Below are 17,357 nucleotides of genomic sequence, written 5' to 3' on the forward strand. Positions count from 1 at the left end.
CTAATTGATCCTCCGGTCCCTAGGACACCCTCCCAGGGGCCATCAGATTGAACCCGGAGTCAATACATTTGCCCAACAACTATTGTTAATCTATGTAATATTTTCCTTTTGCAGTTAGCCAAGATCTTATAAAATTTCATCCTAAGCAACAATACTGCTTGACTTCCGAATGCATCGAAGCTGGTAAGTGGTGTATGCTCTTTTTTTGTATTATAGTCAAAGCAAATTGGTATGGAGAAACATTGAATGCTTATGTGCACCAGTAGCTTTAATAAACTGTCTTGTGCTTTGAAAATCAACATCTAAGTAAGCCATTTATGTTAAATCTGCAATGCAGTTGCCTCCCCGAGACCATTAGCAGAATTCTGATGGATCAGACCAAAGGTTTCTCTAAATCAAATCCCACAGGGATTCCAAGCCAGGTTGTTTTGGGAAGACCACAAGGGTGTAGCTCTAGCTACGGAGTTAGAAATATTGCCTGGTGGGCAAAGGCCTAGTGAAGATGCCCTAATGAAGTGCTTCAGGCCTAACTAGATGAAATCTCTGATAGGATCTTCTGGAGTCTTATTTCTTTGGTTAAAAGCAGCCAAGGGGCCCCGGTTTGGATTGGGGCATAGCTTTGGGAGAGAGTAGGATTTTATGAACCTAGGCAGATGCACTGAGTCAGACCACTGGCCCATCTAACCCAGTATTGCCAGAGTTGCAGTAGGTCTCCAGGATTTCAGACAGGAGTCTCTCCCAGCTATACCTGGAGATGCCAGGGCTGAACCCAGGACAATTCCGCTTGCAAACCAGATGCTGACCCACTGAGCTGTGGCCCTTTCTCCCCAGGCTATTTACCATGCTTAAATCTTCCACTGAAGCTGGTGGAAGAGAGAAGCAACATGGAGGAGGCAAAAGACAGATACAATATGAGTATTTGCCTTCTGCTCCTCCAAGGCTTACAAGAGCTTCAGAAAGGGGGGGGGGTGATTTCCATTGTGGAAATAGCACAGGAATAACAGATTAACCCTGGAGCCCTGATCAAAAATAGGAGGCATCTGGGCTGCTTTTTAATTAAAGAAAAAAGCCTATGGTAACAGCCACTCATTTAAAGTACTCTTATGTGACTTTAACAGTCATGGGTTCCCCCAAAGAATCCTGGCAACTGAAGTTTTTTAATGGTGCTGGGAATGGGAATTGTGTGAGGTGTCTTCTAATTGTTGTCAGCACCCTTAATAAACTATAGTTCCCAGCACCCTTAATAAACTGTAGTGGTCATGGCTGTTAAAGTGGTAAAAGAGAGCTTTACATCTATGGTGCGGAGATGACCACATCTCCCCCAACTCTAATACAGCTTTCAGAATTTCTGCCTCAGATTGCCTACTTGAGAGAAAATCAACAGCATGTTCATGGAATTTGGAGGCAACGGGAATTAGTGAGACGGGTTGGGATTTGATGGTGATGGTGGTCAAGGGAAGGCCTTTTTCGGGATGGGGGAGACGGTGGTATGTTTGAACACAGCAGAGAAGGAGCCAGAGGAACCAGGTAGGAGAAGGATGGGGAGAAATCAAAGCAGGGAGGTGGTAACTAGGAGGGAAACCACAGGGTTTCCCCCTCTCTTTAGTACAGTAATGTGTTACACCTTTGTAATGCTGAAGAAGTTTTTTGTTAAATTATGTGACTCTTTTCAGCTGCTGCTATCAGAAGCAAATTAAATACATCTGTGGATCCCTGTGATGATTTCTTTCGGTTTGCCTGTGAAGGGTGGATACAGAATAACCCAATTCCTGAAGATTCATCAAATTATGGAATCTATCCATGGCTGAGGCACAATGTGGACCTCAAGTTGAAAGGTAGGTGACTCCTTTCTTGAAAGCTTCCTGCACTTCCTCATCCTTGTTGTTGTTGTTGTTGTTGCTTACCTTCAGCTTGTATAGGGTATTCCTTGATAAAAATGCAGTCAGGTGAAAATAAGAGGATATCAGAGCTGGTCATTGTATAAAATAGAAATAACACACAAATAAGACTAGGCATGGCCAATAATCTGCCTGAACACTCAAATGCTATTTCCAGGCATGGGGAATAGAGTTATGCGGTGCTTCCCCCCCCCCCCAATGTTTAGGAGTACTCTCATTTTGACTCAAGAAAATCACCATTTTATAGTTCAAATCAGTAAAAATAAATACAGTAAACAAACAAAAGTACAAAGATTCACAAAATGTTTAGGGGTATGCATACCCCCAGAAAAAAAAATATCACTGGAATTATGCATGCAAGCTTCACTCCCAATGTCCCCATACATGCTTAGTTTCTGATCTTCTCCATGTTGAGCTGGGATGGTCTTTAGGAGACTTTTACTTGCATTCACAAATTAAAGTTGGAATACTCTGAATGATCTGAGACCATTCTTTATCAGGGTTTCCAATTGTGTGGAATTGTCTAGTCATGTTCAAGCAAATACAAGAAACAGCCCATTGCAGGCCTAGCCAGCATGGCAAGGGGAAGTTCAAGGATTGCAATGTGTATGATGATCCTGGGTTACCCACACTTCGAGCATTCACATGTTCAGGTGCTTGAAAACACCTATTTCATCCTCCTTCCTATATGACACAAAATGACAAAATGAATGGCTTTGTCCATCAATCTATGTGCTACATTCAACCACTATACCATTCTGGCTTTCAAATAGGTGAATGATTATCTTGTGGGAGCAGGGCAAGTGCCCCTACCCTGACTTTTGGAGGGAAACAATATTTATTTAATTTGTTTATGAAAACCACTTGTATGCCATCTTTCACTTCACGAAACACCAAGGCGGTTTGCAGAACAATAAAAGCAAACAGCGTATAACAAAGTATAAGAATTTCCTAAGTACGCAGCAACAAAACATCAGCTAGAGCAGCTGGAAATCCCAGGAATTAGTATTAACAGAGAAAGGGGTGGGGAGTAAAGAGATATGTTTGTAATTGTAATGGGAAACACCCAGCAATCAGTGCCTCCCTGATTTCTACAGGAAAATCTTTCCACATGGTAGTCCTTCTCCAGGCCATTGTACAGTATAAAATATACATCTGAAGAAAATACAACAGGCAACTTGGCCCTCCAAATGTTTTGGGACTACAACTCCCATCATCCCTAGCTAACAGGACCATTGGTCAGGGAATTGTAGTCGCAAAATATCTGGAGGGCCGAGTTTGCCTATGCCTGAAATACAACCATTTTTCAGGGAATAGCTTCATGTAGTGATTTTCAGAATCGCCACCAGCTACACTTGTTATTACTAGCAGTTCGTACATATATGGACAATATGTACACCGTGTAACACGTTCACAACCTTTTTTTTTTTGACGCCTGCAGGCCATGGTACAGTTTGCAGGCTTTCCTCTACTGTTGGTAGTGACCGTTCTGGTCTATAAGTTGTATAAAAAATTATTGTGCAAACTACACATTTGTAATTTATGCAGTTCGTACAAGTGGGAGAATCCAGCTCTTCTGGGTGCATAGCATGCTCACAATCTACATCCCTGCAGTGGCATAGCTAGCCACTCAGGTCCCCAGGACGGTGCATGCGTCCTGCAGCTGGGGACAGAGCAAGTCGCCCATGGGGGCGGGGCGAGCCAAGGCAGGGTGTACTGTGTGGAGCCTCTCTTCAGCCTCCCCCTCAGCTGTAGGGTGGCTGAGGCGGTGGGCAGACGCAAGCCCCATGCTGCTTGAAAAAGCAGAACAGAGCTTGCAGGCAGTCCACCCACCACCTCCTGCTCAGGAGAGACGTGTGGCTCAGGCATGCTGCAGACCGCATGGTGTAACACCCAGTGCACCCCGCCTCACCTAGCTACGCCTCTGGATTAGACAGATTCATGGGGGAGAGGGCTGTTGAAGGCTACTAGCCATAAAAGCTGTGCTCTGCCTACAAAGTTGGAGACAGCAATGCTTCTGGTTTCTGGAAATCACTCGAGGGGAGAGTGTTCCTGCAGTGGTGTAGGAAAAGGTGTGCGGTGGGTGCGGCAGTTATTCTCCCCCAAAACTCATATTTTTGCCATTTAGTCACGCCCCTCAGTGATAACACCCGGGGCAAACCGCACCCACCGCACCTCCCTTCCTAAGCCACTGCATCCCTGGTCTCAGTATTGTGAAAGAATCACAACATATAACTGAGAGAGTGGTGCAAGTTTTGAGAACTGTGTGGTGTCTGTCCTTTCATAATTTTTCTTCAGCTTGTTTATTTGAAATGTGAGTATTTTAGCAGACAGGTCAAATCTAGGTGCTTAGGTGTTCAATTATCTGTCACCAAGAGAACTGTTTTGAGGAATGTCTGCATGTTTGGAGGAAAAAATAGCCTGGGGTGGAAGTGTGTAGGAAGCAAGATATTTTTCATTTGAATGTTCTTTTCTTTATGTTGGATTTTACTGCAAAACCATCTCAGTGGGCAGCCACACAGAACCGCAAAGGAAAGGAAAAAACCAACATTACTCTTATTTTTAAGCAGCAATGTCAGGCTTCTATGATGAGAATGACATTTAACAAAAGAACAAAAAAGATGGGCAATTATTAATGACAATATAATAGATGGCATTTACCATAGGGCATTGCCTATGCAGAGCCATTCCCACTCTGAAGACATACCATATTGGTATACATTGCAAATGAGGGCCAAACTAGACCAGGCTGGCAACAGGGGATGGAATCATTGGGCTCAGCAGGTCCCCACTTCTAGATGCTTGGGCCCTGCTCCTGGCTGCCACTGCCTGTTCCCTCTCTATGCGAGTGAGTAGTTAGAGGAGAACAAACAAGGAGAAGGACTCTGCTTACCTTGTTGTCTCTGTCTGGGTGCCTTTGTGGAATGGGCCCACACAGAAAACACAAATGGGTAGCATGAAGAAGGTGGGCCTGCACTAGGAAGGAGCATCTTGCTCAAGGACTTCCTAGAATTCTGGAGCTGGAACTAATGTGAGACCTAATGGGGGCAGACTTCTACATTGCTACTATTGATCAGTTTGCATACCAAAGGTCCCAGGGCAGTTTCAGCCTATGTGGACAAGTAATTTGACCCAGCACAAGGTCACATCCTGTATTCCCATGAAAAGCAGTGGCAAGGGTTGCACTGGAGAGGGGGGTGAAACGCTTTCCTGCTTTAAGTTACCTCCCAACCTTATACTGAGGCTGGATCTGAGATGGGCTGGATAAATTTGCATAAAGTAATTGTTATGTACCGAAGTTCTCACCCTGGGCCAGCAGGAGGATACTGTAGATAGTTTTCACTCAGGTCCACATATGCAAATAAGGGATTGAAAGTGACATTCAGTGATTGGATAGTTACAGAAAGTGGTTACAGTTGTGTTGTAGTGGAGCTCTATATAAGCAGTTCTGTTCTGGCCTGTGAATAAACAAGAGCTGTTTGAAGAATCACTGTGTTGTCTGATATGTTTACCCACAACTTAACAGTAAAAGGTCACAGCAAGACAAGGCAGTGACTCATCATGAACACCCCCCTTGTTCTCTTATAATGGCAATGGCACCCCACATGAGAGGCTGAACCCCCCCCCGGAACACACTTGGTTCCTGTCCCCTGATTTCTAGCTTGGCCCTGTGGTGTGGGTCTGTAATGATTCTAGTAGTTGCACTGTGCCCACTTCAATTCTCTTGTGTGGTTGGGGTCAGCTTCAGAGGTTCACTCTACCCACCTGTGAGAGTCATTAGGCTGGTGGGCATGTGAGATGGGCAGACAAGTGGTTCACCTGCACTGGGTGCCAAGCCGAGAGGGTGCTTCAGGGGATGTTACAACAATGACAAACAACGGAAGACAAGAGGCAGTGGGGTGCAGGGGACATGCTGAATTTTAGCATTGCCCAGGATGTCACTGAAATTTTAAAGCCTGAACTCCACCACTGGGATAGGGCCTCCTTAGCATTGCCTCCTCACATGTGGAACTCTCTTCCACTTGAGATAAGGAATGCCCAATCTAGATTTCTTGATATTGTCTTACCAAACACACACACAACCCAAGCACACCTTCAAGCATGCATATGAGCTTGGAGAATTGGAGATATGTCGAAGAAGTTTCTATTTTAGCTTTAGTCTCCAGATCAGTTCATGTACTGTATTGCCAATAAGCTGAGGGAAGGAAAAAGACACTTCCTTTTCCCATGAGTCCCAGACCAGGAGCTCAAGTCTCACTTCACAGATTACAGTGGAAGTGGAGGAATAAAAAGTGCAAGGATTGCGCCTCCTTGCTTCTCGGTAACTTATGAACCTGCCCCTGTAGGAATGCAATAACAGGAGCATTCCAATAGTAAAAATAATTGGGACGTTTCTGCCCTCTTGGAACCTATTATATCACAGTCCTGCAAATGGTTCAGCTGCTGGCCTGCATTTTCATTAGTTGCTTTATTGTGAAATCTTTCTCACATGAAAGAAAACCGCCCATCTTTTAAACGGTGACACCGCTTGGCATTAAATGCCATTTTAAAAGTTGTTTATAATTCTTTTAGAATCACAGCCATAAAGAGTTAAGTGTAGCAATACAAGAAACAAGGACTGCCACGGTTTTTCCACATGTAATTGTTCTGCAGCTGCAGTCAGATGTTTATGAAACTTTTTACCCAGCCTAACTCTATTTTTTTCATGCGGCTCCAATCCTGTGCATATTTACTTTGTAAGCCCAGCTGAATGCAATGATATTTTTGATATTTGATATGCGCTGGATGAAGGATAAGAAACTATTCTCAGGATGGGGGAGAAATTTGATGCCCTTTGTATATAAAGATGATTCTACCTAATTTGCAATTTCCAAAACTATATACAAAATGAAACACAGCTGTCCTCATTTGTACTTATTTTGCAAGACAGTTCTACAGCTAAGTAATGTACACAAAAATGTGCACAAAAATGCATAGACTACAGTGTGTGTAAAAGTTAGTGAAAATAACAAAAATGTGTGCTATTAATGGAAATGGCTTTGTAGAAATGTGTATATTAGGCAAAATTGCATTAATATGTACATTTTAGGAGAAATTCACACTACATGCTGATGAATTTTCATGTTTTAAAAGCTTCACTGATTTTATCTGTTTTAATGATGATGTTTTATATGTGTGTGTTTTAATTGTTTTGTGGCTTTATCTACAATTTTATTTGTATAATAAATATATTATTTATACCCCACCCATCTGGCTGGGTTTCCCCAGCCACTCTGGGCGGCTGACAGCAAATAGTAAAACATAAAGCATTGAAAACTTCTCGATACAGGGCTGCATATGGATGTCTTCTAAAAGTTGTGTAGTTTTTTATCTCCTTGGCAACTGAAGGGAGGGTGTTCCACAGTGAGAGAACCAGCAGAGGACCCTCAGAGGAGGACCTCAGTGCTGAGCGATGGGGGTGAAGACACTCCTTCATGTATTCTGGGCCAAGACCATTTGAATTGTGCTCTGAAACGTACTGGGAGCTAGTGAAGATCCTTTAGGACCAGTGTTATATGGTCCCGGCAGCTACTCCCAGTCACCAGTCTAGCTTCCACATTCTGGATTAGTTGTAGTTTCTGAGTCACCTTCAAAGGTAGCCCCAAGTAGAGCTCATTGCAGTAGTCTAAGTGGGAGATAAACAGAACATGCACTACTCTGGTGAGACAGCCTGCGGGCAGGTAGGGTCTCAGCCGGTATACCAGATGAAGCTGGTAGACAGCTGCCTGGACAAAGAATTGACCTGTGCCTTCATGGACACCTGTGAGTCCAAAATGACTCCCAGGCTGTGCACCTGGTCTGTGCACCTGGTCCCGTCCCCCTGCCTGCCTCCTTGTCCCCCCCAAAACAGTACTTCTTTCTTGTCAGGATTCCACCTCAATCTGTTAGCAACCATCCATCCTTCAACCACCTCCAGACACTCACACAAGACCTTCACCGCCTTCACTGGTTTCAATTTGAAGGAGAGGTAGAGCTCAGTATCATCTGCATACTGATGAAAACTCAGCCCAAACCCCACCTTGTGGTTGGATACTTCTTTGATTAAGTGCTTTATAAATATTCTAAACAAAATCAATAGATACCTACTTCATAATTTACAAATAGTTTAGAAAAATTATCCAGAGCAACAGTTTTGTTCTGTTACACTGAAGAAATACTTGCTCTCTGAAATGTCCATGGGATGTCTCTAGGGCTAGCAAACTGGAGGTGTTTGCTGCTGTTTTGATGTATGCATGTGTCAAGGGTGATTAGTATAGACAGACTTCATTTAAGGTCAGGGATCAATTTTGCAGTGTATTTTTGCAATGTGCCATGTACTTTAAAGATCTCGAACTGGACTGACAAAGAATGAGCTGCATTTGAAACTATAGCCTGGTTTGCATGACGTGCTAACTAGGACTTGTGTAGGTTCATGGAGAAGAGCTCACTGACACTTTGTTCCTCCTCGGTCTTTTTTACTCCCAAACTACACTGAGGTAAATCATGGTTTTGCTTAATGCGTCATCTGAACCTGGACTTGTGGTTAAGCTTTCTCCTCACTAGCCAGAAGCAAACCTTGGTTACTGCTCATGGTTAGCAAGAAGAGACCCTAACTATATAAGCTCAAGTTCAGACTCCCTGCTGAATCCAACTTGGATCAGGAGGAGCAAAATGTCAGTGAACTTCTCTCTGAGAGCCTGCAGGTTTGTGTGGTCCCATAGTTTGGTTTACCGTGTTGTGTGAACCAAGCCAGTATAATGAAATTGGAACAGGACCGGTCTTGCACACTTATCTTTCATACATAGCAACTGCTTGGAACCTTGACAATTGTTGGCATTTTCCCACTGAAATTACCTCAGGTATTTCCTTCCCTTATTTCAGAATTAGGAAAGGTTTAATTTAAGGGGAAAAAATATCACCAAACAATGACCTAAAAATGATTCAAATAAGACCAAGGAAAATAAAAATTACCAGTAACAATTTACAAACAATAACAAGGTCCCCAAATGCTGTTAAAAGCAGATTCGGAACGAGGCATAAGACAATTGAGTCAATCCTAAAACAATGTTTACACAGTCTCTTGGCCTGAAATGTATTTTTGGAATCCGATGGTGGGAAAGAAGTGTCCGAGGGAGTAGTGGAATCTGGTAACACCCTTGGAATGGTAAATGGACATGTCAGTTCGACCTCTTACATCACTAAAGACAAAGAGCAAGACAATATTTTGACTCTTGTTTGTTTGAATTGTGTAGCAGAGGAAACCAACACTCTCTGGCAAACAGGATTCTATAAATTTGAGCTTCGTGTCAGAATGTATATATTAGGGAATATTTTATGGAGTTTTGCTCTTTGCTTTTTAAAAGGTTAAGCAATCCTAATGGCATTGCATGCAGGTCTATGCTGGCGTGGAGAGAAATGGCTGTGCCAAATATTGCTAACAGACCAGTGCAGCAAATGTACAATTGTTAGTTACTGGTCTTAGTGCAAAAAAAACAAAAACACCACCACCATATGCTTAAACTATTACCACTCCCAATGTTCCGGTATCTCTTCCTAGCAAAACACCATCTTTCCTTTATCCCTACTTTCTTTGGGGGAAGAAATTGAGGGGATGCCTTGAAAAATGTTAGTATAATATACACATACACAGGTTAAGGTTTTAGTTGCCATTTAGGTTCTACTCAGGTCTTCCTCAGCCTTCCTCACAGGGTCTACAAATGTTGCCTGGCCTTGGTTGCCAAGACAAACCTTTTGGTCACCAGAACCCTGCAGCCTCCTCATCCCTGATCTTGGAAAGTGCCTCTGCATGAAGGCAGAGATGATCTTAAATAAATGAAGACAGAGATGATACTTCGCTTCACTCCCTAACCTCTTTCCCCAGGGCCTTGCTCAGGGTTGCAATGCAGTAGAGATGGCACCATTGTGCAGCACATTAGCAGAGTGACCTTAGTGGATTTGCAAAGCCTGGGGGCTTCAGGGAGAGTGGGAAAGTTCACCACTCTCTTCCATTGATGGAGGTGTCTGCCAGATCAAAAGCTTTCCCATGAGCTGAAGGCACATGGTATTACACACAATGACTCTTTCATAAACACACTAAATCTACACAATTCCTGGATTAATGAACAGCAATAATTTTTGATGGGTTTTCAGAAGTATTATTTCTGTTTGTTTATTTTTATTAAATTTCTACCCTGCCCTTCCAAAGGAACCCAGGGTGGCAAACAACAAGAAATAAAACAATAAAAACACATTTGGAACATATTACTATACCAATCACTGCACATTGCACACTGCTCACAACTGTTGAATGTAAAGAGACCAGAGAGCCACATTTATCTGGACCTTGCCAGGTTTGGGAGAGAGAGAATATGTGTGTGTGTGTGTGTGTGTGTGTGTGTGTGTGTGTGTATACCAAACTACATGATGTTTGGCAATAAAGTATTTCTTTTTTTGAGAACGAGCAAGTGAAATAGTAAATATGTTCCTCCTTATTACATTTCCTGGCTAACGTCCTTGAATTGGGCTCTGCCCTTTCTGTGGCATTTGGGAGTACTGCACATATTAGCCTGGTATTTAAATGAAGGTGGTATTTCTTTGTGAATCATGTAAACAAACTTAGGTAACCAAACAATTGACTGCACTTTGACCAGATAGCAAACACTTGATTTCCTCTCTGGAGCAAAATAAAAAATGAAAAAATACACAACTGTTCCCATATGGCTCTGCAGGAAGCAATAAATAACCGCTCACATTCCTAAATCTCAGCATTGCATGGGAGATCATTTGGAATAGTGGGAATACTTTTGAACATAAGTATTTTCAAGGCTTTCCAGTAAACTGCTAGCGATGGGAGACCTTTAACCCTGTATTGATCCGTGGCCTGATTCTCCTATTTCTGGTGTTCAGTCTATGTCATTGCTAATGTAGCAAAAACTGCACCTCCCCCATACATGAGTGGGGGATACGTACTTTTGACACCCTTTCTTACCCCATAATGGCATGGATAAAAGATGCAGCCATCTGTACAATAATTGGTTGATTCCAGTTTACCCAACTGCCAAGAGACATTGCGCAACTGACATTATGGTATCTGTTGAGACAAAAATCCCACTCAGCCAGTGAAATCAGTTCATAGTTGAGCCTTCTAATTTTTTTAAAAATTGTGTTTTTTTAAAATAAAAACTGTATGGTAGGAAACGCAGATAATTATGTAGGTTAGACAAATGAGCTGTCTTTGTAATGGCTATGTGGGAAACGGGGGATGAGTAAAGGAGATCATTTTGGTTCCTGAGAGAGGTTTTTATGGCTGCACGTGATATAAGCCACAAGTTCTTTTTCCCCACAGACTTCTTTTGGGCGGGAGAGGCCACCATCTTTGTGTGAAGAGAGTTCATGCTGCTGGATCAGACAGTTTTATTTAGCTCTGTGGTTGCATGTTATTACAAAATATTTATGGAAGGTTTATACCGGCCTTGTGCTGCAGCTTCCATTTCCTTCAGAATGATTCATTTGCCTCTCTGAGTCGGGGGGCCAACAGGATTTTCTGGGTTTTATACACTGTATGTGAATTCACCCTCTGACCCACTTGCAAAAGAGGACACAGATTTGCATAACACTTTCATATGTTTTGTGCCACATGCAAATTTGTGTCCTCTTTGCAGGTGGAGTGGAGGGCCCAAAAATAAATTGGTGACCACACATGTAACTAAGTGTCTGACAGATGGATTGTGAAGAGGTCAAGCTTTCCTTATTCACATACTAGAAAAGGCTTAATGTGTTTAATTCCTGCCAGTCACACAGCTGTTAAAGCCCTGCTTTCTCCAATACCAACTCTAAACCAAAGCCTAGGCTGCAGTTGTACTTCCCCTTACCTGGGAGTAAGCTCCATTAAACACAAAGAAACTTACTTCTGGGTAGACATGTATACCATTGGACTTTAAAAATTAACTATAAAGCGACTTCTGAATGAGTGCCTGCTCTTTTGCTCCCGCACTGCAGCAGGACACATGCCTAATCTTCTTTGCAGTTTTCATGTTTTTTAATTTGCAATTTGGAGGTGGGGGTGGGATTCTGGCAAGTCCAGGGCCTAAGGATTTTAGGGCCAAATGACACACTATGTTGAATTTGTTACTGTGATTGTTCTTAAAACTATTCACCCCGGGGGCCATTCAGGACCAATACCACAAAAGGCAAGAAAGTGTTTTGGGGTTCAACCCTCTCACCCTGCTGTGTCCCTTACAAAAATCGCCCATGTAAGCTGCTACATGGCACAGGAGGGAGGCTCCCATCAGCACCATGCGCTATTTCAGAACAGAGATGAATCAAGCTGTAACAGATATGAACACTCAGTGTTGTTGGTTATGGGCAATTTTAGATTTAGAAGGAATTTCTGTAATGTTGTGTTGTTTGAGGCTGAGGAGGGACCTTTTCGCCGTGGCAATACTTTTGGATTGAGGTTGGCTGAGTGGTGCAGAGAGCCATTTAGCCAGAGAAGAGGAGATTGAGGGAAATGCCTCTGTAAATTCAAGGAAGTGGAAACATGTGAGGGTCAGGAAAGAGTGTGTGACTTTGAGGAGGTGGGTGATGTGCTCTTTCAAAATGGGCTATAGTCTAGAAATTTGGCACCATTTGTGCCCACATTTCATGTAAGCTTTCATATTATTTTGAAAATTTCACATCAAATGGCTTCTTATGTGGAAAAGAAAGAACATACAGTGGTACCTCGGGTTACATATGCTTCAGGTTACATACGTTTCAGGTTACAGACTCCGCTAACCCAGAAATATTACCTCGGGTTAAGAACTTTGCTTCAGGATGAGAACAGAAATTGTGCAGCTGCGGCGCGGCGGCGGCAGGAGGCCCCATTAGCTAAAGTGGTGCTTCAGGTTAAGAACAGTTTCAGGTTAAGAACGGACCTCCAGAACGAATTAAGTACGTAACCAGAGGTACCACTGTACATAAGAAAAAAAGAATGGTCTGCTGAATGGCCCATCTAGTCCAACATCCTGTTCTCTCAGTGGCTAACCAGATGCCTTTGAGAAACCAAGGAACAGAATATGAGCAGAAGAGGAACCTCCCCTCCCTTGGTTTCCAGCTGCTGGTTTTTGGAAGCATTGCTGCCTCCAACTGTGGACGTAGAGTACAGCCATCTTGGTTAGTAGCCATTGACACCCCTCTCCTCCATGAAATTGTCTAATCCTCTTTTAAAGCCATTCAAATTGGTGGCCATTATGGGCTCCTTGGATGAGCAAGTTCCATAGTATGACAATGTGCTGTGTGAACAAGTATATTATTTTATCCATCCTAAATCTTCCAGCATTCTACCTTGGATGTCCACGAGTTCTAGTGTCATGAGGGAGAAAAACTCTTTTTCACTTTCTCTGTCCTGTGTATCGTTTCATAAACTCTAGAGGTATCATCATTCTTTATTCAGTTTAATTCTTGTGAACTGGTGGTTGTTTTCTTGGATTATCATACCAGTTTCAATTGATTTATGGTTAAATGTTCATGAAATCTCCCTGGAAGTACATATTAATTAAATCCTCATTAATTGCACATTAGAACTCATTGATTGATTGCTGCAAGTGCTAGATGCATTCATAATAGGGAACCAAGTGTCAAAAGATTGTTTTGGATAAAAAGTATAAATGTCTACATAAATAAATTGGAGCACAAGGCTTCTATTCAGTGGAGTGCTGGGTTTGGGCTTGGTAGATCTGGGGTCCTGTTGTCTGAGATTACTCATCTTTGTTGCATAGAGCTCTGGCAAAGTGGCCTATGATTAGAATAAAAAGGCTGAGCCTAATTTTAGAGGCTTACGGCTGTTGTATTTTTATTTTCAGCTGGGACAGAATATACTTAGTATTTTGGATGTTCTTAAATACTCCAAATGTCCATCTTCTGTGTCTGGTTGTGCCAGTTCTTGGAACTTTCAGTGAAGTAGAAATCTGACACTTGAACTATAATCCTCCCTGGAATGCAGTGGCGTCAAGTTGCGACACTATACTTAAGGTTTTTGTCTTTGTCAGGTCATGATTTCCAGGGGATAAAAACCACAGCCATGACTTTGTGGCTCTTAAGAAATGAAAACTGCCTCTCTGCCAAGCAGTGTTGAAAAGAACAAGAGCCTTGTACCAAGTCAGATTATTGGTCTCTCTAGCTTAGTATTGCCTACACGGACTGGCAGGTGCTCTCTGGGGTTTCAGACAGGGGTCTTTTCAGCCCCTAACTAGATCTGAATCTGGGATCTTCTGAATGAAAAGGATTTGTTGTATCACTGAGCTATGGTGATTACCCTGGCGGTACAGGCAACCTTTCTCTCTCCCCACATGGCAAGGTGTGTCCAGGAGTTGAACTGAGACATCAAAGTAGTTCTCAACGTCCCATGTGAGTCAGTGGCCATTACTGGCCTTTGTGCATCTTCACTTTGAGCAGCCCTCTCTTAAACCAAGGAGATTTCTTACACAGCTGAGCTGCGCAGGGTAGATTCTGGGAAACGGTGTGGTCACAAGAGTGGCACTGAGCTCTGGAAGGCTTGTGTATGATGATGGATGGTGCCTTTACACCTGGGCTTAAATCCTTGCAGCTGTGGGCATGTGGTGAAAGTCTATATCCACATTCAACTAGAACAGCAGCTCACAGGATTGAAACGTAAAGAAAGCTGTTTGTCTTGGAATTGTATATTTTCAGTATGGGCAGGAGAGCATTTAGAAGATACTGGTCAGGATTTGAAGTTTATGAAGCTGGAAATGAGTGCTTGAACACTTGAAGCCGGACACTTCTAATCTTGGCCTTCTTCTCCCCACTCTCATTCCAAGTTCCTGGTGTGGATGAAGCCAGAGTTCCCTGCTACATCAGAATCAGGGAACTCTGTATTGCTGTCTGTTAACAAACTGGGAAAATAAGGTTGGAATGATTGTTCAGACTAGGACTGAACATCAGAACATCTGTTTATCTGAAAAAAACCTACAACATCTATTCCTGATATCTTTTAAACACTTTTAAATATCTTTTTTCTTCCATTTGAGGGTGTTCAGAAACAAAGTTGTTATGTCTGAAATGTAGAATGGCTATCTTACCACCTTTTCCCATATTTAGGCCTAGTCTTTGGGGTGCAGCAGCCCTCTGCCTCATTAGGCTTCTAGTGGAGAGAAGTGAGAGAAAGTGAAGGACAAATAAGTGAAAAAACAAATATTATAGATGAAAAAGACTGATTAAAATCCACCATATTTTTGAGAAAAAGTTGCTGGTCTCTCAGATGGTTCATGTTGAATGGATTCCTCCAACATCTCTATCAATTGTATCTTCTTCTGTCTCCCATTATACACTTATCATCAGCCATCCAAACAACATGACCAGTCCAACAAAGTTGATGTTGAAGAATTATTGCTTTGTCACTGGTGATCTTTGCTTTTCCAAAGCAAGTACTCTATTCCCAGCTCAAGAATGGAAAGCAAAATACAGGTGGACAACAAAAGAGATTTAAAGATGCTCTCAAGGCAAATCTGAAAAAATGTAACATAAGCACTGGTAACTAGGAAACACTGGCCTGCAAGAGCTCCAGTTGGAGAACAGCCTTTACCAAAGGTGTCATTGACTTTGAAGAAGCACAAACTCAAGGCGAAAAGGAGGAATGAACTAAGAAGAAGGCACGTTTGACAAACCCTCACGATGATAAAGTCCTGCCCAGACACCTATGTTTCCACTGTGGAAGGATGTGTGGATCCAGAATTGGCCTCCACAGTCATTTACGGACTCACTGTTAAGACCGTGTTCGTGGAAGACAATCTTACTCAGCTATGAGAAGACACCTGTCATGGCCTGGGTTCTTGCCAGTGCTAGACTTTGGGCTCTCAAATTTCAGCAGTGCCCTGTACAACACTAAAATTTGCCCCTCCACCTCTTGTGCTCTGTTCAACATTATTGTTATGGTGCCCCCTGTGGTGCTGGTGCCCAGTGCAGCCAAACCAGACACGCTACCCTAAAACCACCTCTGCTCTTGCTATGAATGCTTTTTCATAACGAAAGGTTTTATTTTTTAAAATGCACACATGATATATAAATAGATATGTAAATTGCTTGGCAATGTATGTTACTTACATAGTTAAGGTAAAGGTACCCCTGACCATTAGGTCCAGTTGTGACCGACTCGGGTTGTGGCGCTCATCTCGCTTTATTGGCCGAGGGAGCCGGCGTACATTTTCCGGGTCATGTGGCCAGCATGACTAAGCCGCTTCTGGCGAACCAGAGCTGTGCACGAAAACGCCGTTTACCTTCCTGCCGGAGCGGTACCTATTTATCTACTTGCACTTTGATGTGCTCTCGAACTGCTAGGTTGGCAGAAGCAGGGACTGAGCAACGGGAGCTCACTCCGTCATGGGGATTCGAACCGCCGACCTTCTGATTGGCAAGTCTTAGGCTCTGTGGTTTAACCCACAGCGCTACCCGCATCCCTTGTTTACATAGTTACTTAAGTGTAATTGCTCCTGTCTTGAAAGTGATCACATTGCTTTTCATTTTTCTGAAGTGTTGTTTATTGACTTTGTATTATGTGCATACAAGTTGTTTGTTAATAGATGCTACATTCCCAACCGTGTCTACTCAAAAGTAAGCCTGACAGACTTCAGTGGGGCTTACTCTGCTTCCTGCTGTGAATTTTGAAGATGAGCAGAATGCCTTCTTCATTCTTCTTCTTTCCACATGGAAAGAGAAGTCATCTCTTTTCTTGCCTGTTGCCTGTATCATTGCTCTTCAGTTGAAGCATGAGGATTTCAAGCTGTCAAATACAAAATGTTTACTGCAAACATTTAAACCATGAATTAGCTTGAACGTTGTGTTTCAGCAGATGCACAAAAACAACCATTTTCTAATATGCATTTATGAAACAAAATGTTATTTTGCAAAAAGGGCTTGTATAAGTAGTATTACACTGACATTCAAGTGGCATTCCTTGTAAAATGTTTAATGTAGCCAAAGGCATAGAATCCAGGGTACAACCACATTTCCTCCATGAGTTGAAGCAGGGGGTCATTTCTACTCCCATAGGCTCTCCATGTGACTAGAGGCAGCAAAGAGTTCTAAATCAGGTGAGGAGCTCATATATGTGAACCCAACTCTCCACCCCAGATGCTTGCCTCTAGCCTAGTGCTAGTCCTGCAGTGAAAACAGCACTATCCGTGCACAAGGTGAGGTATGGCATTTGGGGAACTCCCAAGTTTTGTAGAAGTACCAAAGATCTGTGGGGGGGGGGAGAACCCTAAGTGGCAGGGAGAACCCCCAAACATGCTCAGTGACTTCAAATTGCTGACTGTTTGAGGCAAAACGTAAAACTGGATGGGTGGGAGAATGGAATGGAGTATCCTGAACAGGAGCACTCAATGCTACAAACAGCATGTGTAAAGTAGATTCTTAATTTGTGGGAGAAACTGAGTGATATGAACA

At 42.8% G+C, this 17,357-nt stretch overlaps 1 protein-coding gene across 2 annotated transcripts in view; it reads left to right on the forward strand.

The window, feature by feature from the left end:
• PHEX (phosphate regulating endopeptidase X-linked) overlaps window positions 1–17,357 on the forward strand; it is a gene marked incomplete at its 5' end in the record, with an annotated part of 95,468 nt that overhangs the window by 9,226 nt on the left and 68,885 nt on the right. For both annotated transcript variants that reach the window (XM_083734262.1, XM_083734263.1), the window contains 2 exons: window positions 115–183; window positions 1,674–1,835. In XM_083734262.1, the coding sequence (XP_083590388.1) occupies window positions 115–183; window positions 1,674–1,835 (231 nt within the window). The remainder of the gene's footprint in view (window positions 1–114; window positions 184–1,673; window positions 1,836–17,357) is intronic.

The sequence above is a fragment of the Podarcis gaigeae genome, assembly GCF_964106915.1.
Source record: "Podarcis gaigeae genome assembly, chromosome: 4".
NCBI lineage: Eukaryota > Metazoa > Chordata > Lepidosauria > Squamata > Lacertidae > Podarcis > Podarcis gaigeae.